Source organism: Molossus molossus, unplaced genomic scaffold (genome assembly GCF_014108415.1).
Source record: "Molossus molossus isolate mMolMol1 unplaced genomic scaffold, mMolMol1.p scaffold_m16_p_13, whole genome shotgun sequence".
Classification (NCBI taxonomy): Eukaryota; Metazoa; Chordata; class Mammalia; order Chiroptera; family Molossidae; genus Molossus; species Molossus molossus.
This window is the reverse complement of record NW_023425348.1, coordinates 89,521,481-89,546,710: the sequence shown is the minus strand read 5'-3', so window position 1 is coordinate 89,546,710 and position 25,230 is coordinate 89,521,481. Positions and strand designations below refer to the sequence as shown.

General features: G+C 47.9%; 1 protein-coding gene across 1 annotated transcript; it reads left to right on the top strand.

The window, feature by feature from the left end:
* Positions 1-18: 18 nt before the first annotated feature.
* On the top strand, positions 19-13,885 carry PLAAT5 (phospholipase A and acyltransferase 5). The gene is made up of 7 exons (XM_036259671.1): positions 19-40; positions 445-744; positions 1,422-1,512; positions 2,992-3,100; positions 9,307-9,415; positions 11,421-11,683; positions 13,784-13,885. The coding sequence occupies exons 1-7, from the start codon at positions 19-21 to the stop codon at positions 13,883-13,885; spliced, it is 996 nt and encodes a 331-aa protein (XP_036115564.1).
* Positions 13,886-25,230: the final 11,345 nt, after the last annotated feature.

The following is a 25,230-nucleotide window of genomic DNA, read 5'->3' as shown; positions in this document are numbered from 1 at the left end:
CTGGGGGGAAGCGGGAAGATGGGACCCAGGAAGGGCACAGGTAGGAGGAGCTAGGTACCACCCCGTTACCACCTGCGACAGTGTATTCATGGGTAGAGAGTTTATCATCATGTTTTACAACTACATGTACTTCGTGTATTTTTTGTATATGTTACATGGTATATATAATTAAAATTAAAATTATGCAATAAAATATATATGTGAAAAAAATACAAAACTGAATCCCTCAAGATTTTAACTCAGAGTGAGCCTCCCAGGCCCTCCTAATCCGGCCTCAGCTGCTCTCTCCATATGTTGCTCCTCTGTCTCCTCCGCGCCCTTCAGCTTCTCCAGCCACACCCAGATGCCACCTCCGAGCCTTTACGCAAATTGTTTTGCGTGACCTTCCCCCCCCTCCTTGCCCCCCGCCCCCCGTCCCCCGTTTGCCTGTCTTTCCTCTGGAAGCCGGCTCGCTCCCTCTGTTCGGGGACGCGCTCAGCGCGCCCGCGCCGTTGGCCCCGCCCGCGCGCCCGGACCGTTGTGCGCGCCCCGCGCTCGCTGCCCCCGCGCAGCCAACCCCGCGGCTCCGGGGACCTGGGGCCACGCCCACTGGAAACTGGCCTGGCGCGGCGCTGCTTGCGAGGTCCGGGGACCCACCGGACGGCAGCTGCGGGATGGGCCTGAGCCCCGCTGTCGGGAAGAAGTGTTGGCCCCGTCCCTTTAGGTTCCCCAGGTCCCGCCCCAAACCGGCCTCGAGAACAGCAGGTATGGGACGAGATGACAGTCAGCCTGCGCCTGGACGTTCAGTCGTGTCTCAGTCAGGGCCCCGCAGGAATGGGGGTCCTCCCCACTGAGCCGCCGCGCCTGGGACCCTGCAGATTGTCCAGGTCCTCCAGCCGTCGGACCCCCAGAAAAGTCACCATGTTTGTCTTCAATACTCCTCCCTGTAGACGTTTGCTGGTTGTGTGGCATGCCTGTTAACCAGAACAAGTGAATATTTCGGAATGATCGTTGATTATTAATCTAATCAAAGTGAGGCAGGCATGCTGGGACTCACGTATTTCAGAGGTGGCAGCCCCCTGGTAGGTAGAGTTAAGAATGGCTGTAAGATCCCCAGAAGCTACTGTCCTCAGGTTTATCCCTAAATTTTCTGCAATCTGGAAAAGAGACACCTCTAACTTCATCCTCTCCCAGATTCTGTCCCCTGGAATTCCAAAGTCGCTCCTTCCCAAGGAACTGAGCCCTCTCCAGCTTCTAGTCCTACAATCCCCTTCATTCCTTCAAAAATTGATGGAAGGCTAGCCAACCTGTCAGGTTTTAGACTAGAGCTTGGAGCCCACCTTCACTGTCAAGATGATCCCCTGAATCCTTCTTCCATGGGTTTAACCCCCCATGAAAGGCAATGTGGTTTAAATAGCCTTTTTCTTTCTTTCTTGAAATAGAAGAACCCATGGGATCTCAAATGTTGGTCCAACTCGCACCCAAGCAGCCAACGCAGGGCCCGTTAGAACAGGACAGAAGCCTCCAGCAGGGGTAAGGTTCTTTGCATGGAAGGACTGGGTCTGTGGGTGGCAGAACCTTTGAAGAACGAGTTTTGCTGCCAGTTCTGTTAAAACAAACCTTGATGTGGTTTCTGTGCAAACCAGCCTACACTAGTTAGTAAACAGAAGGCAGGTATGGTCCTAACAACCGGTTGTGACCAGGCCTGGGACTTGCTGGCAGGAGGTGTTTCTTGCTGTGATTTCTAGCCACAAAGCCTTCTCCAGTACCCTGAGAACAGAATTACTTTGAAGGACTCTTACAGTATAGCCAGTCGGTAACTAATGAATGATGTAACCTAGTTCCTCAATTCACTTTCATTAAAAACACGGTTTGCTTCTTTTTAAAATTCTTGGGCAGAAAGTTTCCAGACACCTGTATGGAAAATGACAGCCTCCCCCCACCCCCATACACTATACTTTAGAGAAGAGTTAAAGCTGGAGAAAGATAAAGAAAATGCCCTTTTGGGATTGGTAATGTGTCAGATATCTACATATGCTTTCTCACTGAACCCTCTTGACAACTCTGCGAGACCAATATCACCATCTCTATTTTGTAAGTAATCAAACTGATTTCAGACAGATTAATTTACTGCACCCAGGATGGACATGCATCAGAGTCAGGTTTCAAACCCAAGTCTTTTTGGCTCCAATATGTGTCACTGTACTACCCAAAAAGTATATTCTTGCTCTTGGGTTCAGTTCTCTTCTACAAAATTTTGTTTCAAGTGACAAAATATAATGATTTCTGTCACGTTCCTTGCAGTTACAGTGTTGTGGCTCAAAAAGATTTCTCAGAAATATGGAGCTAATTATTGGAAGAAACAGCTCAGGACTTCAAGGACTGCAAGGGACAAGGGAGGGAGCAGAGGACTCTTGCATTTCATTATAATCCATTATGTACTTTTACCATTTTTTTTTTTAATCCTCATCCGAGGACATTTTTCCATTTTTTGTACAGACAGAGTGGGAAGGAGAGAGAAAGAGAGGGAGAGAGAAACATCGACGTGAAGGGACACATTGAGTGGCCGCCACCCGCACGACCAACCAGGGCCGGGGACAAACTGCAACCGAGGTACATGCCCTTAGCGGGAACCGAACCCGGGTCTCTCCAGACCGCAGGCGGACGCTCTAACCGCTGAGCCAAACCGGCCAGGGCTACCATTTTTTTAAAAGGCTATATGCAAGTATCACTTTGATAAACATTTAAAAAATATTACTAGCCAATTAAAAAACTCCTAAAGGTACGCGTTGCTATCATTGGCATTTTAAAACAATTGTCTAGAAAGCATTGAACAGCAATTATTTTGTACGACAGTTAATGGTGACACAGAAGGAAGCTTCAGGGGAAATGTTTCCTAGAATCTTAAAACGCAAAGCTATCTTAAAAATCACAAACGTGAAGTAATACAGAATTTCCAATAATTGTGAAGTCACGTTATTTGTTAACTATTTGGTCACAAAATTCATTTAGGGAGAAGCTGGTAGTTAACTTGGAGACCACCCCCAACCAGAAGAGAGCAGAGTTGGATTCATCCCTGAAGTCTGAGAGTGCAGGCAAGTTAGCAAAGCAAGCAGCTGAGGTGGGTATCACAAGAATTCTTAGACAGTCCTTGTGACTTCTACACATACTGTATTTTATTTTCTTTAGACTAAGTGGCAGGTTGACCTGTATACTGATTTGGGATATTGGTTATGCCTTTTTTTTTTTTTTAACAGCCTTATTGAGCTGTTTATTGAGCTTTATTGAGGTATAACTGACATTCCTACAATCGGCATACAATTAGCTGCGCATATTTAGAATATACCGTTGCATATGTTTCTTTGACTTATGTATATATCCGTGAAGTCATCACCACAACCAAAACTATTCCCCTTTGTAAATCCTCCCCCTCTTCCCATCCTGTCCCCATCCCCAGGCAACAACTGATTTTTCTGTCACTATAGATTAGTTTGCTTTTTTTTTTTTATCCTCACCCAGGACATTTTGCAGTTATCTTCAGATAGAGTGGGAGGGAGGAAGAGAGAGAGAGAAACATCGACTGGTTGCCACCCACACAACCCCAACCAGGGCCGGGGACAAGCTGTAACTGAGGTACATGCCCTTAGCGGGAACCAAACCCGGGTCTCTCTGGTCCACAGGCCAACGTTCCAACCACTGAGCCAAACTGGCCAGGGCTTAGTTTGCATTTTTAAGAGATTTATAGAAGTGGAATCATATCATATGCCCCCCCCCCTTTTTTTGGTCTGTCTCCTTTCACATGATTTTACATAATTATTTTGAGTTATAATCCTCATAATTACACCTTATCAATAGTCCATTCCTTTTTATTATTGAGCAATATTCCATTGTATGGATATTCATGTATTTGTCCATTGGGTTGTTTCCAGCATTTGGCTAGTACAGATAAAGCTGTTATGAACATTTGTGTACAAGGCTTTGTATATGCTTGTTTTCTCTTGGGTGAATACCTAGGAATATAATGGCTAGATCATGTGATAGATGTATGTTTAACTTACTCTTTTCCAAAGCCATTGTACTATTTTACATTCCCACCAGCAGTGTGTGAGAGTTCCAGTTCCTCCACATCCTCATCAGCATTTGATGTGGTCAGTCTTCTAACTTTAGCTGTATTAATAGATGTGTAGGTATCTCATTGTGGTTTTCATTTGCATTTTCCTCATGAGTAACCATGTTGAACATCTTTTCGTGTATTTATTTGCCATCCATATGTATCTTTTTTGGTGAAGTATGCAAATCTTTTGCTCATTTTTTCTCTTGGTTTTATGTTTGAGAGTTCTTCAGAAATTCTGTGTATAGTACTTCCTCAGATAAATGCTTTGCAATATTTTCTCTCAGTCTGTGGTTTGTGTTTTCATTCTCTTGATATCTTTTTGGAGAACAAAAAGTTTTAATTTTGATGAAGTCCAATTTATCAGCTTTTCTTTTATGAATTGCACTTTTATTGTTGTATCTAAGAAATCATCGCCTAACCCAAGTACAAAACTTCAATTTTGAACATTTGAAATTTTAAAAATTCAGTTTCTGATTGTTTGTTGCTAGTTATTGAAAATACAGTTGATTTATTAATATTCACCTTGTATCCTTCAACCTTGCGAATCTGACTTAGTAATCTTTTGGTAGATTCTATCAGACTTTTTACATAGATAGTTATGCCATCTGCAAATAAAGATCATTTTGCTTTTTTATTTTCAATCTGGATGGCTTTATGTATTTTTCAAAAAATTTATTTATTTATTTTTGTTACAGATGCTTCTCCTTTTCCCCCCCAGACACCCTCCTCCCTATCCTGCCCCCCACCTTCATATACTTTTGTCTTAAATTGCACTACCTAGAATCTTCAGTACAATGCTTAAAGAAGTGATAGGTGCAGATATCTTTGTCTATTTTCTTAACTTAGAAAAGAAACTTTCAGTCTTTACCATTTAGTATGACATAAGCTCTAGGTTTTTGGTAGGTGCCTTTTATCAGATTAAGAAAGTATCCCCACAAAGACCCCAAATAGCCACAGCAATCTTGAAAAAGAAGAACAAAGTTGGAGGGATCACATTACCAGATTTCAGGTTATACCACAAAGCCAGTGTAATCAAAACAGCCTGGTCCTGGCACAAGAACAGGCAGATAGATCAAAGGAACAGAATAGAAAACCCAGAAATGGACCCAAGACAATGTGCTCAATTAATATTTGACAAAGGTGGTAAGAGCATACAGTGGAGTAAAGACAGCCTCTTTAATAAATGGTGCTGGGAAAATTGGACAGCTACATGCAAATAAATGAAACTAGACCATCAACTTACACCATACATAAGAACAAACTCAAAATGGATAAAAGACTTAAAAGTGACTCATGAATCCATAAAAATCCTAGAAGAAAATGTAGGCAACAAAATTTCAGACATCATACGCAGAATTTTCACTGATACATCACCTAAGGCAACAGAAACAAAGGAGAAAATGAACACATGGGACTACATCAAACTCAAAAGCTTCTGCACAGCAAAAGATACAATCATCAAAATGGAAAGGCTGCCCACTGTATGGGAGAGCATAATTGCCAATGATACATCACATAAGGGGTTAATTTCCAATATACATAGAGTGCTCATACAACTTAACAAAAGGAAGACAACACAATTAAAAAATGGGCAGAGGAACTAAATACACACCTCTCTAAACAGGACATACAAATGGCCAAGAGACATATGAAGAAATGCTCAACATCACTAATCATCAGAGAGATGCAAATGAAACCAACAATGAGGTATCACCTCACACCTGTCAGAATGGTCGCCATCAACAAATCATCAAACAAGTGTTGGCGAGGGTGTGGAGAAAAGGGGACTCTAGTACACTGCTGGTGGGAATGCAGACTGGTGCAGCCACTATGGAAAACAATATGGTGTTACCTCAAAAAATTAAAAATTTAAATAAAAATTTTTTAAAAAACTAGTTTGTTGGGGGGTTTCCCTTTGACCCAGTGATCCCACTTCTAGGAATATATCCTAAGAAGCCTGAAACACCAATCAGAAAGAATATATGTACCCCCATGTTCATAGCAGCACTATTTACAATAGCTAAGATCTGGAAACAGCTCAAATGTCCATCAGTGGACGAATGGATAAAAAAGCTTTGGTACATATACACAATGGAATACTATGCAGCTGTAAGAAAGAAAGATCTCTTATCCTTTGAGACAACATGGAGGGACCTGGAAAGTATTATCCTAAGTGAAACAAGCCAAGCAGAGACAGACAAATATCACATGATCTCACTTATTTGTGGAATATAATGAACCTAACAGTGAGGAATGGGGTAGTCCCAGAGACGTGGAAGTGGGGTACAGACTGACAATCCCCAGTGGGGGGGGGAGAGAAACCACAGAACTTATATGCATGTATGCATGAACAATGGACATGGACAACAAGCTGGGGACAGGGCGGGGGGGGGGAGTATCAATGAGGGAAAAAGGAGAAACATCTGTAACAAAAATTAATTAATTAATTAATTAATTAATTAAAGAAAAAGAAAAAAAGTATCCCCACCTTTTTTTACTAGTTTGTTGGGGTTTTTAAAAAACATCTTGAAAAGGTTCCCTCTTCACCCCTTATTCCTATTCATTCCCACCTGACGCCTCTCCTCCCTTTCACAGCCAATATCTTGAAAGATATTGGTCTCCAGTTCCTCTCTTCCCGTTTCCTGTCTAGCTCATGCCAGAAAGGCCTCTGCCTTTCCATAGAAATTTTAGGATAACCTTGTCAATTTATCTCCAAAAAAATGCCTACTGGTATTTCAAGGGGGATTGTGTTTAATTTATAGATTTATTTGGTGAATTGACACCTTAATGTTAATTTTCCAATCCATGAATGTGGAATGTCTTTTCATGTATTTAAATCTCCTTTTCCCGGCCGGTATGGCTCAGTGGTTGAGCGTCGACCCATGCATCAAGAGGTCACCAGTTCAATTCCCAGTCAGGGCACATGCCCAGGTTGTGGGCCAAATCCCCAGTGGGGGGCATGCAGGAGGTGGCCAGTTGATGTTCTCTCTCATCGATGTTTCTCTCTCTCTCTCTCCCTCTCGCTTCCTCTCTCTCTCAAAATCAATAAAGGGAAAAAAATAATTTAAGAAATAAAAAATAAATCTCCTATAATTTCCTTTAGCCAAAATAATATTGAAAAAGAACAAAGTTGTTTAAACGAAAGGTGGTGTATCCACCACACAAGGGGAGCACTGATCCACACTACAACATGGGTGAACCTCAAAAATATCTGCTAAGTGCCCTGGCCGGTTTGGCTCAGCGATTAGAGCGTCGGCCTGTGGTCCTGAGAGACCCGGGTTCGGTTCCCGCTAAGGGCACGTACCTCGGTTGCAGTTTGTCCCCAGCCCTGGTCGGTTGTGCGGGTGGCAGCCACTCGATGTGTCCCTTTCACATCGATGTTTCTCTCTCTCTCTCTCTGTTCCTCTCTCTCCCTCCCACTCTACCTGAGCAAAAAATGGAAAAATGTCCTCGGGTGAGGATAAAAAAAAATATATATATATGCTAAGTGAAAGAAGCCAGACACAGAGTCCACATAATATATTATTTCATTTATATGAACTGCCTAGAAAAGGCAAATCTATAGAGACAGAAAGTAAATCAGTGGTTGCCTGGGGCCAGGGGGAAAGGGTAGGGAAAGAAAGGTAAGTGACTGTTAAGTGGGTACAAGGTTGCCCGGATCTGACTACAAATGGGGTTGAGAGAGCTTTTTGGGGATAATGGACATGTTCTAAAATTGGCCTGCGGTGTAGCTTGCCCAAACTGTCAATTTACTAAAAGTCATTGAACTGTATACCTAAAATGTGTGAATTTTATGGTATGTCAATTGTATCTCAGAAAAGTGTTCAAAGAAACAGGTGAAAAGCCCCTTTTACTTCTGTGACTTCTTGCCCTGCAAATGGTGGTCCTCAGCCAGGGACGTAAAGCTGGGGTCTGGGAGGAGAGAGACGGCCCCGAGGAAACCAGACCAATGGAAAATTGTCACAAACTTGGGGGAAGCAACAAGGTGCTTGTCAAGTCGATGGCTGGGTGGGTGAGTGGGTGGATCATGTCTCTCTGCCTGGCTCTGACTTCCCATCATCCTTCTTCTCCAGGGGCAGTCCGTGAGTGGGGCTTCTTCCAGCACCACGCCTGGATGAACTGAGAGACGGTTTGGGAGGGATGAGGAGTCTGGGAACCAGAACTTAGATTGCGTTTTCATGGTATTGAGCACCTTACTGGAGTAGGAGGGATATGGGATATGAGCTCTTTTTTTAAGTTTGGGTTCACAGTGGCAAAAGCTCTGAGTTCTTTTCTTTTTTGATTGTGTGTGTGTGTGTGTGTGTGTGTGTGTGTGTGTGTGTGATAAGAGTACTTAACATGAGATGTACCTACTCTCTTAAATGTTTAAGCGCACAGTACCATGTTGTGCACACACGCAGCGTCTCCTAGGTGAACAGGCTCTCTCCCCCAGTCTGGGTGCAGTCTGGAGATAGAAACCATGCAGTCGGTTAAACAGGGGAAGTTTAATGTAAAGAATTATTAGGACACAAGGGAACTTGATATGGTCTCCCAGGGCTGAGGACCAGGAGGAAGGGGTTCGGGGGTAGTGGGAGAGAGATGGCCACCCACTGGGGAGCAGGGGAGTGGGTTTGGCCAGGCTGGAGCCGGTCTCCTGCGGCTGGGCAAGTGCAGCCCTCTGGAAAGTGGGTGGCGAGCGGGCTTTCAGCAACTGGTGGTGTGACGTGCAGCGCGGGGTGCCCTCTGGGCCACGGAGGGCCATGCAGGGGACCTGCAGAGGGAATCAGGAGGCTGGGGGCACTGCTTTCTCCGTCGAGATGGGCCCCGGAAAGGTTATCATCAGGCCAAAGCTGCGAAGTGCCCTCCCACCCACTACTGACCATGGTCCACCTCACTCCAAGCCAGGAGAGCCCCCTTCCTCTTGCAGTGTCCCTCCAGCGCCCTCTATTGAGAAAGCTTAACCTGGTGCTCAATTTCAAGGAGAAAGGCGTCACTCATCACACAGCATGTGTGGAGGGCGCAGGACACAGGACACGGGCACAGCTAGCCTCATTGCCTCTAACAGAGAGCGGCAGCGGGGGCGGGGCGGGGCTCTCCCCTGTGTGGGAGGAGAACTTTCTCCACCGCGCTGTCTGAACAATGACGAAGTGCAGCGTCTTTCCGCTGAGCAGGTCTCCAGAGTTCCTTGGACATGTGCGTCATCTTTATTATTATTGTTTATTTTTTCATCGTAGGGCAGACCAAGGCCGAGACCTGGAGACCTGATTGAGATTTTTCGAATTGGCTACGAGCACTGGGCCATCTACGTGGAAGACGACCGTGTGGTCCATCTGGCTCCCCCGTGTAAGAGCGGATACGCGCCTGAAACGCTGATATTTACGTTAGCAAAGCAAAAAGAAGTTAACTCTCATGTCCCTCAGCTGCTCTCTCACTTAACAATAAAACGCCCCGAAGCAGGATAGCCCTAAATTCACTGTCCCCCAAACCGCTCTGCCTGTCCAGCCCTAAAGGACATGCAAGTGAGTGTCCCCAGGCTCCCTTTCTTTTCGATGGCAGGTTTAGGACCATAAGCCTCTGTCTGTGTTGACAACAGTTCCACACTCTTCCTCGTATTCCTGAGGGTCCCCCGGGAGGGGTGCTTAGGCGCTCTGTCACTGTTTCATGTTGTCCTCTGTGCTGCTCCCGGCTTCCGGGTCACCTTGGGCAGCTCCACCCTCCTGTCCCCTGGTCCTTCCCTACCTGCCCCAGGCTGCGCCCACGCTCCGTCTCTCCAGGCAGCGTTAGCACAAGGCTGAGGCTAGACGGTGGTGGTTACATTTCAGTGGAGGTTTGACGAGGAGAGGGTGGCGGTAATAGAAGGTTACAGCAGAGAATGGGCAGCCACTTAAAACTGGCCGTCCAGAGCCCCTGGTCACAGTGGTCACCTCAGGAGGTGGGACCTGGGAGGGCCGGGAGAAGGGGGGGGAGAGGGTTCCACGGCAGATTCTTGGATGCCTTTCGGATTTGTGTCCTGTGCTCATACTGACCGTTCGAGGTTAAATTACGGAAGGTCATTGGCACCAAAGGTCTGTGGCCTTGGTCACGGCTTTCACCCCGGTGTGCTGCCTGCCTCCATCGGCCCGACGCTCGCCTGGCTGAGGCCCTCCCGCAGCAGCCCTCTCCCGCCCGTCCACTCACACCTTCCCCGCTTCCGCTCTGGGAGCCACGCAGAGACGGACGAAGGTACACACTGCTTCACCTCCCTCGCTCCTGCCCAGGAGCCTCCCCCTTGTGCCACCAAGGAGGTTGTTGTCAGTTATGTCCACACCCTCCCCGTCAGATCTTTGTCTAAAAATGACTTCCACCAGAGAAAAGGGCCAGGGTCGGTGTCGCTTGCCCTCCGACAGCTTACGGAAGGGGAGGGCGCACACATCCGCAGGAAGAGGGGCCTGGTTTTAAATCCACCCACCTTGGGCAGCTTCCCGGCCTTCTCTGAGCCTCTGTCTCCTCTGAGGACTGGATACCACAATGCAGCAGCTTTCAAGTGCTTCTTTTTTCAAAGCTGTGGAACCCTGTTTTCAAATAAGCCCTGGCTGAAAACCCCGATATCCGAGCAGAGAGCGAGGCGGGCTGGCTCTGGGTGGAAGCGGGTTGGAGTGGGTCCCTCCCAGAGCCCTGTCTGCCTGGCCTCACCTGCGCCCCTGTGGTGGCTCCCAAAGGAGACGGGTCACGGCCCACGTGTTAACCCCTCACCCAGGAGCCGACACTTACCCGTTAGGTGCTTGGCACGCATTTGTGAAGACTCCTGAAGTCTGGTTCTTATGACACAGAGCGCCGCTGCCTGGGGCCACACCATAAGGTACTTGGAGAGTTTTATGAGAAAGAGCCAACCACGGGGGTTGGAGGGGAGTGCAGTGCAAGGAGGAGGCTTCTTGGGGAACCTGGCCCTTTGCAGCTCATTTTTTTTTCTCCTCACCCGAGGACATTTTTCCATTTTTTGTACAGATAGAGTGGGAGGGAGAGAGAAAGAGAGAGAGAGAAACATCGACATGAAGGGACACATTGAGTGGCCGCCACCCGCACGACCAACCAGGGCCAGGGACAAACTGCAACCGAAGTACGTGCCCTTAGCGGGAACTGAACCCGGGTCTCTCCAGACCGCAGGCCGACGCTCTAACCGCTGAACCAAACCGGCCAGGGCCCTTTGCAGCTCATTTACTCCAACTCCCCATCCTCTGCCAGGCGGCTTATAGATGGGGAAACTGAGGCCCCGGAGAACAGCAGCTTACCCAGCCTCTGAGGGCGAGCCCGGGCCCTGCCCCTGCTGTCCCTGGCGGCTCTCCAGCGCTGGCTTGCCTTTGGCCTCCAGGTGACGAGTTCGAGGCCTTCAGCATCACCTCCATCTTCAGCAACCGGGCGGTGGTAAAGTACAGTCGGCTGGAGGACGTGCTGCACGGCTGCTCCTGGAAGATCAACAACAAGCTGGACGGGACGTACCTGCCCCTGCCCGCGGACAAGATCGTCCAGCGCACGAAAAACATGATCAACAAGATCGTGCAGTACAGCCTGATTGAAGGGAACTGCGAGCACTTCGTCAACGACCTCAGATACGGCGTGCCCAGGAGCCAGCAGGTAGGGCCGCGCTGGTGGATGCCGGCTGCCCCGAGCCGTCGGCTCGTCTCGCCGGCCCTGCACGGAGATCAGTGTTTTCAGTTACCTGTTGCACCGGCAGGGGGCCTTCTGTTTCCACAGGACTTCGCGGTTCTTTTCCGCTCTGTGAACCCGTGTAGTAGAAAAGGCTCCGAGCTGCACAGTAGGGCCACAGGAGGAGCCTGGCGTGGCCATCAGCTGGCCTGGTCTCCTTGGTCAAGTCATGTCACCTCTGAGACTGTCCCCTCCTGTACAAAACAAGGATAAACCGAGGTAGATACTTGATTGCGCAAATCGTAACTGCAGGCCTGTGGGCCACATCTGGCCCACATACATGTTTTGCTTGGATGACTAGGAATTTTTTAATTACTTGCCAACATTTTAAAATATAGGCATTTTAGCCCTGGCCAGGGTGGCTCAGTGGTAAGAATGTTGCCCACAGACCAAAGAGTACCAGGTTCGGTTCTGGCCAAGGGCACATACCTCGGTTGCAGTTCGGTCCCCGGCCCTGGCTGGGGTTGTGTGGGTAACACCCAATCGATGTGTCTCACATTGATGTTTCTCTCTCTTTCTCTCTCTCCCTCCAGCTCTATCGGAAGATTAATGTAAAAATATCCTCGGGTGAGGATTTAAAAAAAATATCCACACACACACACACATATATATGCATTTTATATAAAAAGATATGGTTTCCCATCCTCTCTAAACAACCAACTGATCAGGCCGTTGGGCCCCTGTTCCTTCTTGCTGACACGCTGTGGGACCCAGTCATGGCTCCCTCTTTAGATGGGTGGGGGGTAGGTGTGCCACCTACTAGCTTCACCCACATCACCTGCCTGGCACCACTGACTGCATCAGGGTTTGTGCCGCCCCCATACTCGAGCGCGGTGACGCGGTGAGCACAGTGCAATGCACATGAGCTGAGGAAACCCAGGTCCCTGCGGCAGTGTGGGCTGCTCTTGTTACTGTTTGGTCCCTAGTGAGCAGAGGAAGTACCATCACCTTTGTGATAGATTGTTTTTACATCAAGGATTAAATGTGGCACGTTGTTTTTCTATGTTCTTTTCCACATTTCCTATGTTTTCTTAACACACCGGGCAAATCCCAGCATTGGCCTCTCTCCTGTGCTTTGCCATCCCGCAGCGACCGCAGGGGGCCTCACGCTCTCTCTCCCGTCTCTCGCTTTCCGCAACGTCGTCCTCTGTTGTGCCCGTCCTCTCCCAGCTGGTATTGCCCTCCCGGGAGGCCTTCCGCAGCGCTGGGGCCTTGGGGGCGCTGGTGTGAGGGTGCTCCCATCCCATGAGCATTTGCACATGAAAAGAAGACCCCTGCCCTGGCCAGTTTGGCTCAGCGGTTAGAGCCTCGGCCTGCGGACCAGAGAGTCCCGGGTTCGGTTCCCGGTAAGGGCATGTACCTTGGTTGCAGTTTGTCCCCAGCCCCGGCTGGGGTCCTGTGGGTGGCAGCCAGTCGATGTGTCTCTCTCACATCGATGTTTCTCTCTCTCTCTTCCACCCTCTCTCCCTCCCGCTCTATCTGAATATAAATGCAAACGTCCTCGGGTGAGGATTAAAAAAAGAAAAGAAAAGAAAAAGAAAAAAAGACCCCAAGGGTCAAGGGACTATAGGAGGCCTTCCTTCCTCAGAAGCCTGGGCCCCGATCTACCTTGGACACTAATTCCCTGTGTGACGCTGTCCAAGTGAGTTCCCTCCTTGGCTCTCGGCGTACATACATGTAAAGTGAGGGCCTCAGGGGCAGTGCTACTCTGAGATCCTTTGCCTCTGAGCCCCAGAGTGGAGGCAGACCCGAGGCTGAAGGCTTTGAGGAAGGAAGGGTCCGGGAGCCCAGTGGCCCCACACCGGGGGAAGGGAGCGCGCCTGCCTCAGATGTCCTTCCCGAGCCATCCCGGCTTCTCCAGGTCTCTCGCAGCTTTAGGACCTTTGCAAATACAGAGCACAGGTTGCTTCCTGCCGTAGGAAAAGCCCCCGGGCAGGCCAGTTCCTGGAAGGGACTGGCAAGGCCGGGGCAGGGCAGGGCGCAAGCCCAGGGTCCTCTCTGAGTGCCCGTGAACTGATCTGCCGGCAGGTGGAGCACGCCCTGATGCAAGGAGCCAAGGCTGCCGGAGCGGTGATCTCAGCTGTCATGGAGAGCGTGCGGCCCAAAGCAGTGACCGCCGAGAGGGGCTGAGGACAAGGAGGAGCTAGTGACAGCGAGGAGAACGTCCCTCCCCTTGTCTTCCTTGTTCAGTGGCCCCATGTGAGAAGAGTGTGAGCTTCTGAAAGAATCTGAAATGTACCCAATTACCCCTTTAGAAATACATCTGACATATGTGATTAGGTCGGTGAACTCTTAGGGTAGGAAGAATCTAATGTTTATTCTGCAACTGTGAGGCATGGGGTAAAGGGCTGGCATTTCATTCTGCTCTCTTTGCAGAAAGAGGGGTCCTACTTGTTTCTTAGGCTGAACATAGTCGGTGATGCTTGGATACCACCTAATACATCCTGGAAACCTCTGCTGGAATGTTCCCAGTAATTTAACCGATGGACTTTCCGCTGTGTGAATGAGGGGAAGGAAGGGGTGCTTTTGGTGTTTGGAAGAATGTTGGCATGATGGAAGACGTACACTCTGATTGGGGATCGTCAGTGCCCGTTGGGAGCTGGAGCTACTCGAGAAAGCGGGGGAACGGGAAGAATGTGGACGAGAGCAGATGGAACCCATAAAATCTGTTAGGATCTCCCCAGAGACTTTCTCCCATTTGGAGAAAATAAATCCGCAGTGAGGCTCCTCGATTTCTTTCCCTCCGTTCTTTTGTTAGGAGTCCGCCTTGCCCGGCCCTCCTGGATCTGACACTGGAGTCTGGGTGTGCGTTCTCGATGGTCTTCCATCCGCCCTTCCCCAGCCAGCGGCCTCTCTGTGTGCTCAGTCCCGGTGCTGGGAGGCGGGGCACACCCTCGTTTCGGTGACTCCTGACCAGGATGAAACGTTGCCTGTGGTTCCCACAAGCATCTCCTCCCCACCGTCCAGAATCAGTCGAGTTCCCCATACTTCTCCCTTCAGTCTCTTTACTCATTACACAGTCCAGGGTGAGACTTCCTTTGAAGCAGAACCAAGCACCAAGAATTTATATTTTATAAAGTGTCTTCCTTTTAGCTTTGAACTAACTCGGTCTTGTATTAGTGAACCTTTTGATCTGAAGATGACTTCGAAGTCACAGACCATACAAATTATTAATCAGTCAAACTGGATGTTATCTGTTTAACAAACAACACCCCCACCCCCCACCTTCCAGGGAGTGTTTGGTAACTTCTGAACAAAGGACTCGTCCATGTCTTACTTAGGTTTAGGACAGAAAGATACTTCTCTGGCTTCTTTCTGGTTCGGACAGAGACCCTCAGGCGCATATCAGGGCTGATGTTCACTCATTCATCCAACAGCCTTTTTTTTTTAATCCTTACCCGAGCCCTGGCCGGTTTGGCTCAGCGGTTAGAGCGTCGGCCTGCGGTCCGGAGAGACCTGGGTTCGGTTCCGGCTAAGGGCACGTGCCTCGGTTGCAGTTTGTCCCCGGCCCTGGTTGGTCGTGCGGGTGGCAGCCACTCGATGTGTCCCTTTCACATCGATGTTTCCCTCTCTCTCTCTTCTTCTCTCTCCCTCCCACTCTGTCTGTACAAAAAATGGAAAAATGTCCACAAATGAGGATAAAATAAAATAAAATAAATAAATCCTTACCCAAGGATATTTTTCCATTTATCTTCAGATAGAGTGAGAGAGGGAGAGAGAGAGAAACATCAATATGAGAGAGGACATCGATTGGCTGCCTCCCGCACGACCTCAACCAGGGCCAGGGACCGAACCGCAACCGAGGTACATGCCCTTGACTGCAATTGAACCCGCGACTCTTTGGTCCATGAGTCAACGCTGTAACCACTGAGCAAAACCGGCCAGGGCCAACAGACATTTTTGAGTGTCTACTAAGTGCCCACAAGCAGGGGTCAGGGGTGGTGGTGAGAAGGCCTGAGCGGGCTGGGAGGGCAGGAGGCGCCGTGGACATGGGGCAGGCGGCGGCCTCCTGCTCCGGAGCTGGGGGTGAAGCCTGAGCAGGATGCACGCCGCTTGCCTCGCCTGCTGCCAAAAGCCTGCAGCAGCGTCTGCGCTCCAGGGTAACACGCCCAGTGGGACCACCGGGCGAGCCTCTTCAGTCTTGTTGATAGAAGCACATCCTCACTGCTGGGGGGGGAGGGGCGGATATTAAGGGCAAATCATCTGAAAGCAAACGTTTCTGAGTTGTTAAATGCTGGCCTCTTGTTTGAGTGCTTATTTCCCAGCCTTTATTCCTTTTTCCTTGGTGCGAACAGGCGAGTGGGGGCAGCGGTGGTATTGGTTCACTTGGCGTGTCACAGGGAAAGTCAGAGAACCTGAACGTGCCATGTTCCTTAATGGACAGAAGGCCCGGCGTTGGCTTTATAGTGATCCCAGGGATGCTAGGGGAAGAGGGACGTAAGGCACCCAGGTGTGTAATGGTAGGGACAGTTTGGGCAGCGGGAGAACAGCCTCTCAGAGCTCCTCACAGGTCACTGGCCAGGCTGCCTTCATCGCCCTGGCGACTTACTCTGCAAGGCTGGGCTGGGGAAGGTGGGCTGGGGAGGCCCGGCCTTGTGCATCAAGAGCATGCTCCCAGGCTTTGCACAGCAGGACTGTGGCAGACAGATGGTATTAGGAAAAGTGTGGAAAGAAGCACATACGATGTGATTGACTTGTCACTCTCCAAACACAGGGAAAAGATCTGTCAGAGACTGCTTTTTTTTTTAATCCTCACCCAAGGGTATTTTTTTCCATTGATTTTTTTTCCGAGAGTGGAAGGGAGGTAGAGAGGCAGAGAGAGAGAAACATTGAGGTGAGAGAGACACATTGATTGGTTGCCTCCCCCACATACCCTGGCAGGGTGGGGGGATCAAACCTGCAACCCAAGTACATGCCCTTCACTGGTAAACCCGCGCTGAGACTCTAACCACTGAGCACACCAGCCCGGGCCCTGTCAGAGACTTCTTGAAGTCTCCTCGCTCTGGAACGGTGCTCTTTCTGGTCCCGCAGCATTTTAGCAAGTAGTTTATTGCGCCGTGAGAAGACAGTGGTTGAAAACCGCCGCGTTACTCCCCGGTCTGTGCTCGGACTCTCCGTCGCCAGCGCCGGAAAACAACCGAGTAGCTTCAGCGCAGGGAGGAGTCTGCTGGCTGAAGCGACTGCCGCATTCTGGACTAGAAAGAGAGCAGCTGGACTCGGGCTTCCGGACAGCAGCCTCGGAACGGGCGACGCCCCAGTTAGAACCTGTGGTTTTGTGCAGGAGGCAGCACGGAGCCGGGACAGACGGCCAGCGACCACCTTACACCCTACAAGCTTTGGTCCCTGCTCCTTTCTTCCAGCAGGACCCCTCACAGGCTCACGCACAAAGCTGATCCTGCTGTCTAGGCCGGGGCCGAGGTTCCTTGGAGACGCCTCCTGTGGCACGAGACGCCTGGGTAACACTTGTTAGCAGATATGCCCCCATAGGCTGCTTCGGGAGAAGTGCGTGTCTGGGGTTCGTGGGTTTTTTTTTTATCCTCACCCGAGGACATTTTTCCAATTTTTGTACAGATAGAGTGGGAGGGAGAGAGAGGGAGAGAGAGAGAGAGAAACATCGACGTGAAAGGGACACATCGAGTGGCTGCCACCCGCACAACCAACCAGGGCCGGGGACAAACTGCAACCAAAGTACGTGCCCTTAACGGGAACCGAACCCGGGTCTCTTCGGACCGCAGGCCGATGCTCTAACCGCTGAGCCAAACCGGCCAGGGCGGGTTCGTGGTTTTGTTAGAGGATCTACTGTTGCCACTCAGGCTCCCGGGACACAGACTCTGAGATGGAGGTTTTTGGGCAGCAGGTTTGCTGAGGGAAGTGGGGGAAGCGGAACTGGAGTGCAGTCCCACAGCGAGCTCTGGAGCTGGGGTGTCCCCACAGATAGAGGAGGAGTGAGGGAGAGAGACACATTGACTGGTTGCCTCCTGCACGACCCCGAACAGGGCCAGGGACCGAACCTGCACCGGGACAAGAGGGACGGTCCCTCACAGCTCTCAGTTTGCTGTCGGGGACTGCAGGCTGCCAAAGGCAAGGGGGTGGCCCGCCCACAGAGGGGCTCAGTTGGGAGCTGTCAGCCATCAACACTCCTAGCCTCTGTCCTGAAGACAGTGGGGGGGACACCCCACATGCGGGCTGACCCTAGCGGTCCCCACCACACCTCCCATTTTCTGTGTTAGCGTCTGGGGATTCAGGGGTAAAAATTCAGCCTCTGGCGGAGACACTGGCAGGAGAGAGGCCCCAGCTCTTCCTGTCCTCCATGTAAGACTTCGATGCAGTCTTGTCGGAAAACAAGGAAGCGATTTTCCTTTTTGAGGTATTTGGGTTTTACTCACCAGTGTAAAAGTTACTTTGGGATTTTCTTTGAAGCCAAGAAACTAGGTTGTGCAAAAATGTAACTGAGAAAAAAATATTACCACCTCTTTGTACCACTTGTTCTCTGAGTCCAAGGATGGAATGCAAGTGACACAGGAGAGGACTGGAGTCTGGTCGACCCCTCCCGTCCGTCCTGTGCTGGTATCTGCCCCCAACGAACGCATCCTGTCGTGGTCTGTGACTGTCGTGGTCTCTTCTGGCATCTTGCAGAGAACCCATGGTTCTGTTATTTCCCGAAGGTGTGGTTCCATCACTTCCCAGTAGGGTGCACCCTCCCCAAGGCCCTGAAGCTCCTTCAGGACGTCAAGTCTCAGCTTCAGCTGTTCTGACCCATCCGAGGCCTCGAGGGGCTGGGTGTGCCAGCATGCCCTTCCGGGCGCTTAGCCACCTCTGTCCTGGTGCCCCTCACCTTGGCGGCCGAGGAGCATCCAGAGTGCTGGCAACTGGTGAAAGTTTCCGATGGAGTGGCTCACAGGTTCCTCCCACTCTCAGGTCCCCAATTTTAGGGGGCACAAACATAGCATATTTGTCACTTGAAATAGGTCATATTTTAAGCCTTTCACCCCCTATATGTCAAAGTTATTTTCGATAATAAGCATGAAGTAAAACAAATAATAATAATAGCCAGAAGAAAAGGTGGAAATTTTTTATTTAAACTTTATATACAGCCCTGGCCAGTTTGGCTCAGCAGTTAGAGCGTCGGCCGGCGGACCAACGAGTCACAGGTTCAATTCCAGTCAAGGATACAGGCCTCGGTTGTGGTTCGGTCCCTGGCCCTGTTCGGGGTCGTGCAGGAGGCAACCAGTCAATGTGTCTCTCTTACGTCGATGTTTCTCTCTCCCTCCCTCCTCCTCTATCTGAACAAAAATGGAAAAATATCCTCGGGTGAGGATTAAAAAATAAAGAAAGAAAAATAATAGAATAAAATAAAACAAATATTACAAAGCACAACTGTTTACTTAGTAGTTTTTATTTTACCTTACCGTTTGAATTTTGATCCTTTGTTTATAGCCTGATATAAAAATATTTTATATAACTAAAGGTCTAGTAAATAAATTTTTTTAAAGAAAGAAAAGCAGTATCTGCAAAAGATACAATCTAGGCAACTACTAAGTACCACTGACATAACATTTTGTTTTCTTAATTTTTCTTTAGTTTTAAAAGTTAAACACTTAAAACTTATAAATTTCAATTTAAAAATACTATCCAAATTTAGTCAAGTATTTCATATATAAAATGAAATGTTGCCCTGGCCGGTTTGGCTCAGCAGTTAGAGCGTTGGCCTGCGGTCCAGAGAGACCCGGGTTCGGTTCCCTCTAAGGGCGCGTACCTCGGTTGCAGTTTGTCCCCGGCCCTGGTCGGTTGTGCGGGTGGCAGCTACTCGATGTGTTCCTTTCACATCGATGTTTCTCTCTCTCTCTCTGTTTTTCTCTCTCCCTCCCACTCTACCTGAACAAAAAATGGAAAAATGTCCTTGGGTGAGGATGAAAAAATAAATAAATAAAATAAAATAAAATGAAATGTTCACTCACCAAACAAAATTTTTTAAATTTATCTTTATGTCCCTCCTTTTCTCTCCCATTGACACCCTCTTCCCTCCTTCCCTCTCCCGCACCCCCCCCCCCACCTTCACAGCACTACTGTCGTGTCCACTGGTTGTGCATATAGGCATGTAAGTTCTTTGATTTACTTCTTCCTGCCCCCCCCACCCCCTTCCCTCTACCTGTCACAGTTTGCATTCTGTTTTACTGTTTTATTTTATTTTTTTATCCGCACCCAAGGATAGTTTTCTATTTTTTTGTTCAGGTAGAGTGGCAGGGAGGAGAGAGAGAGAGAGAAACATTGACGTGAAAGGGACACATCGAGTGGCTGCCACCCGCACAACCGACCAGGGCCGGGGACAAACTGCAACTGAGGTACGTGCCCTTAGCGGGAACCGAACCCGGGTCTCTCTGGACCGTAGGCTGACGGTCTAACCGCTGAGCAAAAATGGCCAGGGCCGTTTTACTGTTTTAAATTTGAAACATGGGAAGAACTCCAAGTGACCACATAAAATGACATAATTGACATATTGAAGTTCAGGTTCTTTATCTGTCCAATCGCTATGCTTTCATTGTTTATTTTGAATACATCACTTGAGGGCAGGAATATTTTGTCCCACAGACAGGCCAGTCCGAAGTGAGCTGGTCTGATTTTGAATCCTTATAAACTTCCTCTTGAAACAAATGTGTCGAGCTGGGTCCACAGATGCCTGGGACCAACTGTAGAACTGGACGCTCTCCAATAGACAGTACAGTATTTATTACATGATAAGTAACCAAAACGTGCCCATTCAAAGCCTACAGACATGTTATTAAACCTTAACCATAGTCACATCAATTGTTTAGAACATAGCCCCCCAAAATATTTTTTAGGGGATGGGTAGGAGGATTTTATCACTTATTTAAAAATTGCTGGTGCATGGTGATAACAAAACGGAGACTGGCTTGTAAGTTTTATTACTGTTTTCAAGTTCTCTATGTAAATGCACCTCCTTCGACCCTTGGTTTCCTACTGAGTGGGAGAGCTCCTACTCTCCAGTTTTGATGATGGGCACACACGTGCCCACAGTTCTTCAGCAACATCAACGTTCTTGTTTCTGATCCTCCTTCCCCGGCTCAGGTCCTCAGCTCGTCTCGGGGTTGCAGGGTTGGCATGGAAGACAGGACTAGCTACATCAGATGTCTTCCTAAATCTTTTTTACACTTGGACAAAGATATTTAAATGAAAGTAAAAAGTGTGCTTGCTTCCCCTTGACAGTTTCCCTCCTATGACATGATGACTCATGTCTGCTTGATCTGAAAAAAAGCCCTTAGGTAGGATGATCATGAAAACAAGACTGACGCACTTTTTTAAAAAAATTAATTAATTTTTGTTACAGATATTTCTCCCTTTTCCCCCACTAATTCCCTGCTCTCCCTTCCTCTCCACCCTGTCCCCAGCTTTGTTGTCCATGTCCATTGTTCATGCATATATGCATATGAGTTCTGTAGTTTATCTCTCACCCACCACCCCTTCTTCTGGGGATTGTCAGTCTGTACCCCACTTTCACGACTCTGGGACTACCCCATTCCTCAGACTGTTATGTTCATTATAGTCCACAAATAAGTGAGATCATATGATATTTGTCTTTCTCTGTTTGGCTTGTTTTGCCTAGGATAATACTTTCCAGGTCCCTCCATGTAGTCTCAAAGGATAAGAGATCTTTCTTTTTTACAGCTGCATAGTACTCCATTGTGTATATGTACCAAAGCTTTTTTATCCATTCATCCACTGATGGACTTTTGAGCTGTTTCCACATCTTAGCTATTGTAAATAGTGCTGCTATGAACATGGGGGTACATATATTCTTTCTGATTGGTGTTTCAGGCTTCTTAGGATTATTCCTAGAAGTGGGATCACTGGGTCAAATGGAAGTTCAATTTTTAATTTTTTGAGGTAACACCATATTGTTTTCCATAGTGGCTGCACCAGTCTGCATTCCCACCAGCAGTGTATTAGAGTACCCTTTTCTCCACACCCTCACCAACACTTGTTGTTTGATGATTTGTTGATGGCGACCATTCTGACAGGTGTGAGGTGATACCTCATTGTTGTTTTAATTTGCATCTCTCTGATGATTAGTGATGTTGAGCATTTCTTCATATGTCTTTACTCATTTGTATGTTCTGTTTGGAGAGGTGTCTATTTAGTTCCTCTGCCCATTTTTAAATTGGGTTCTTTGTCTTCCTTTAGTTGAGTTGTATGAGCACTCTCTATATATTGGAAAGTAACCCCTTATCTGATATATCATTGGCAATTATGCTCTCCCATACAGTTGGCTGCCTTTCCATTTTGATGATTGTATCTTTTGCTGTGCAGAAGCTTTTGAGTTTGATGTAGTCCCATGTGTTCATTTTCTTTGTTTCTGTTGCCTTAGGTGATGTATCAGTGAAAATTCTGCATATGATGTCTGAAATTTTGTTGCCTACATTTTCTTCTAGGATTTTTATGGATTCATGAGTCACATTTAAGTCTTTTATCCATTTTGAGTTTGTTCTTATGTATGGTGTAAGTTGATGGTCCAGTTTCATTTATGTGCATGTAGCTGTCCAATTTTCCCAACACCATTTATTAAAGAGGCTGTCTTTACTCCACTGTATGCTCTTGGCACCTTTGTCAAATATTAATTGAGCATATTGCCTTGGGTCCATTTCCGGGTTCTCTGTTCTGTTCCACTGGTCTACATGCCTGTTCTTGTGCCAGTCCAGGCTGTTTTGATTACAGTGGCTTTGTAGTATAACTTGAAATCTGATAATGTGATCCCTCCAACTTTGTTCTTCTTTTTCAAGATTGCTGTGGCTAAAGACTGATGCACTTTTGGTAGTGAAAGGGGACACCGAATAATGATGCCAATACAAGTGTAAGCTGGGTCTCTCTGGGCACATCAGTGAAGAAATTAAAGAGAAGTGTGTTATTGTGTGTGTGTGTGTGTGTGTGTGTGTGTGTGTGTGTATTTGGGGCCGGAACAATCATAAAACATACCAGTTATTACTTTAAAATATGACATTGTGCCACATAAAAAATTTAACATATAACACTGCTAAATCCCCCTGGTCTTTTAGATACTTTTAATGATATAATTCTAGCAGTCCATATATTATTTTAAATGATGTTCTTTATCTTTGCTCTCTTTGCATTAAACACAGTCTTCTGGCTTAAGCCAAAGGATCACTTAATGGAAGCAAAAAAGATTTCTAGTTTTCAGGAATGCCCGATGGTTTCCGTCTTTTCCTCAGCAACAGTTTTCTGAGACCCTTGTTCCATTTTTGCTTACTATCGGTGCTTGGATTTTTCCACTTTCCACTTACTTCCATAAAGTTACCGCTGGCCCCTCAGCCTTGCTGGAGCGTCCTTCACTGCCCTCCCTAAACCCGCGCCGAGGGCCCCACCCAGGGCTCGCCGCTGAACTGCCGACACCTGCCGTGCAGAGCATGTGTCTCTGTGCCCTTCAACTTGAGATGCTACTTCAGGCTATACTGGAAGCCACATTGTTTCCTTGTCCTCGGCTCCTCTGGGGGTTCGATGCCGTGCTCTGGAAGATGCCTTCGAGGCGCTCTGAAGGTCCCGAAGAACCTTGCTCTCGGCAGGGGTACGGTCCCCGTGGGCAGGAAGCTCCGACTGGGTCTACTGCTTGGTTCTGCTTGTGGCAGTCTACAGGTATCCTCCACGGCCCCTCCGTTATTCCCAGGGACAGACTCCAGTGGAGTAAAGTCAGGCCCTGCAAAGAGCTAAAGGGAGACAGGATGGAAACCACTACCCCGGGTGCTCCAGGTCTCTGGGGTTGGCACGCCCTCTGCTGCCCACTGGGAACCCTGTTTCTGACCTCCTGTCTTAGGAGGGAGTCCGTACTGTCCTCTGGTTTCCACAGGCCTTTCCCACCGCGATAGCTCTCACCCCACAGGCCAAGGAACCCCTGTGGGGTCCTGCAGCCCTCGAAGTCACGCAGGGAATGAGAAACTGTCATTTTGTGGGTGAGGACCCTGTGCAACGAGTGTATGTCAGGCTTTAGTCAGTTACACTGAGGTAGAGCTCAAACCAGGTAGACATTCATGAGAACACTACATTCTAGAAGTACAATTTGAATACTGTTTACGTTGTCGTGTGCTCTTTCCTGGTTGACATCTCCAACAGTTTCAACCGTCACTTTTGCACACCATGGCATTGGCCAAAGGGATCTGCCAAAGGCAAGGAAAGTATGCAAAAGTTTACCAAAATATTGTACATAATCCTTATTTAAACTTTGAGTACAGGAACAAAGAAGAAAGTATCAACCACTTAAAAGTCCACCACTAAAAGTTAACTGTTTTTATCATTTTGGTGAATATTTTTCTAGTTTTCTCCTATAATGTGTCACAGGTTTGCCCAACAGCAGCTTTAAATAAATATTATTCAAGTCACCTGTCTCTATCTGGCATTTGCTTTACCATTCAAAACATTTATTTATCCCAAGATTTTTTTTTATCCTCACCCGAGGACATTTTTGCATTTATCTTCAGATAAAGCAAGAGGAAGAGAGGGGGGAAGAGAGAGAGAGAAACATCAATGTGAGAGAGACACATTGATTGGTTGCCATCCACACGACCCCAACCGGGGCCAGGGACAAACTGCAACCGAGGTACATGCCCTTAGCGGGAACCGAACCCGGGACTCTCTGGTCCGCAGGCCAACGCTCCAACCGCTGAGCCAAACTGGCCAAACCAGCCAGGGCTATCCCAAGATTTTTATAGCAAAGTTTTCTAGTGAAAATTATGGTTTATTTTTTCCAGTTTTTATTAAAGTAGAATAATTGGGGGTTTCTAGTACGAGGTCATGTTACTAGTCATTTATGTTTAAATATGTATTTGTGCTATTTGTTGCATAATCCTTTCATTTGCCCAGTGACTTAAGATACCAAAATGACATATTAAATAATACGTCTACCAAGGTCTGCTTCCGGACTTGCTCTGACGTGTAAATCCATCTGCTATTACTGTTTTGACCACTGATGCTACAATCAGGTCTGGCATCTGCTCCTCTAAATGCCAGCCAGCCCCCCACTCCATGATCCTCCTGTGGTGAATCACTTCATTATTATTTTCTAGACAAATCTGTGTTTTTCAAATTCTTCCAAAAACATGAGGTTTTTCACTGTAATTAATACTCCATCAACCACTCTACTAATTAACTGGAGCACAATCAATGTTTTTAATATTATTCTATCTTCCACCCAGAAACATGCTAGGGATGGATATTTATCCACATACTTTATGATGATTTCTTTAAAGATACCATGACTTGCCCCAAACTTCTTATGCTTAATCCTGGGTGTTTTATACATCGTCATTTAGGGATGCATTTGTACGTGGGATTCGTCTTTTTCATTGTAGATCGTTGTTTACGTATTTCCCAAAGTCTGCCGCGACCTCGGCGGGACCCCACGCCCTCCCCTCAGTCTTGCTTTTGGGTCAGCAGTCAGCCCCTGAAATTCC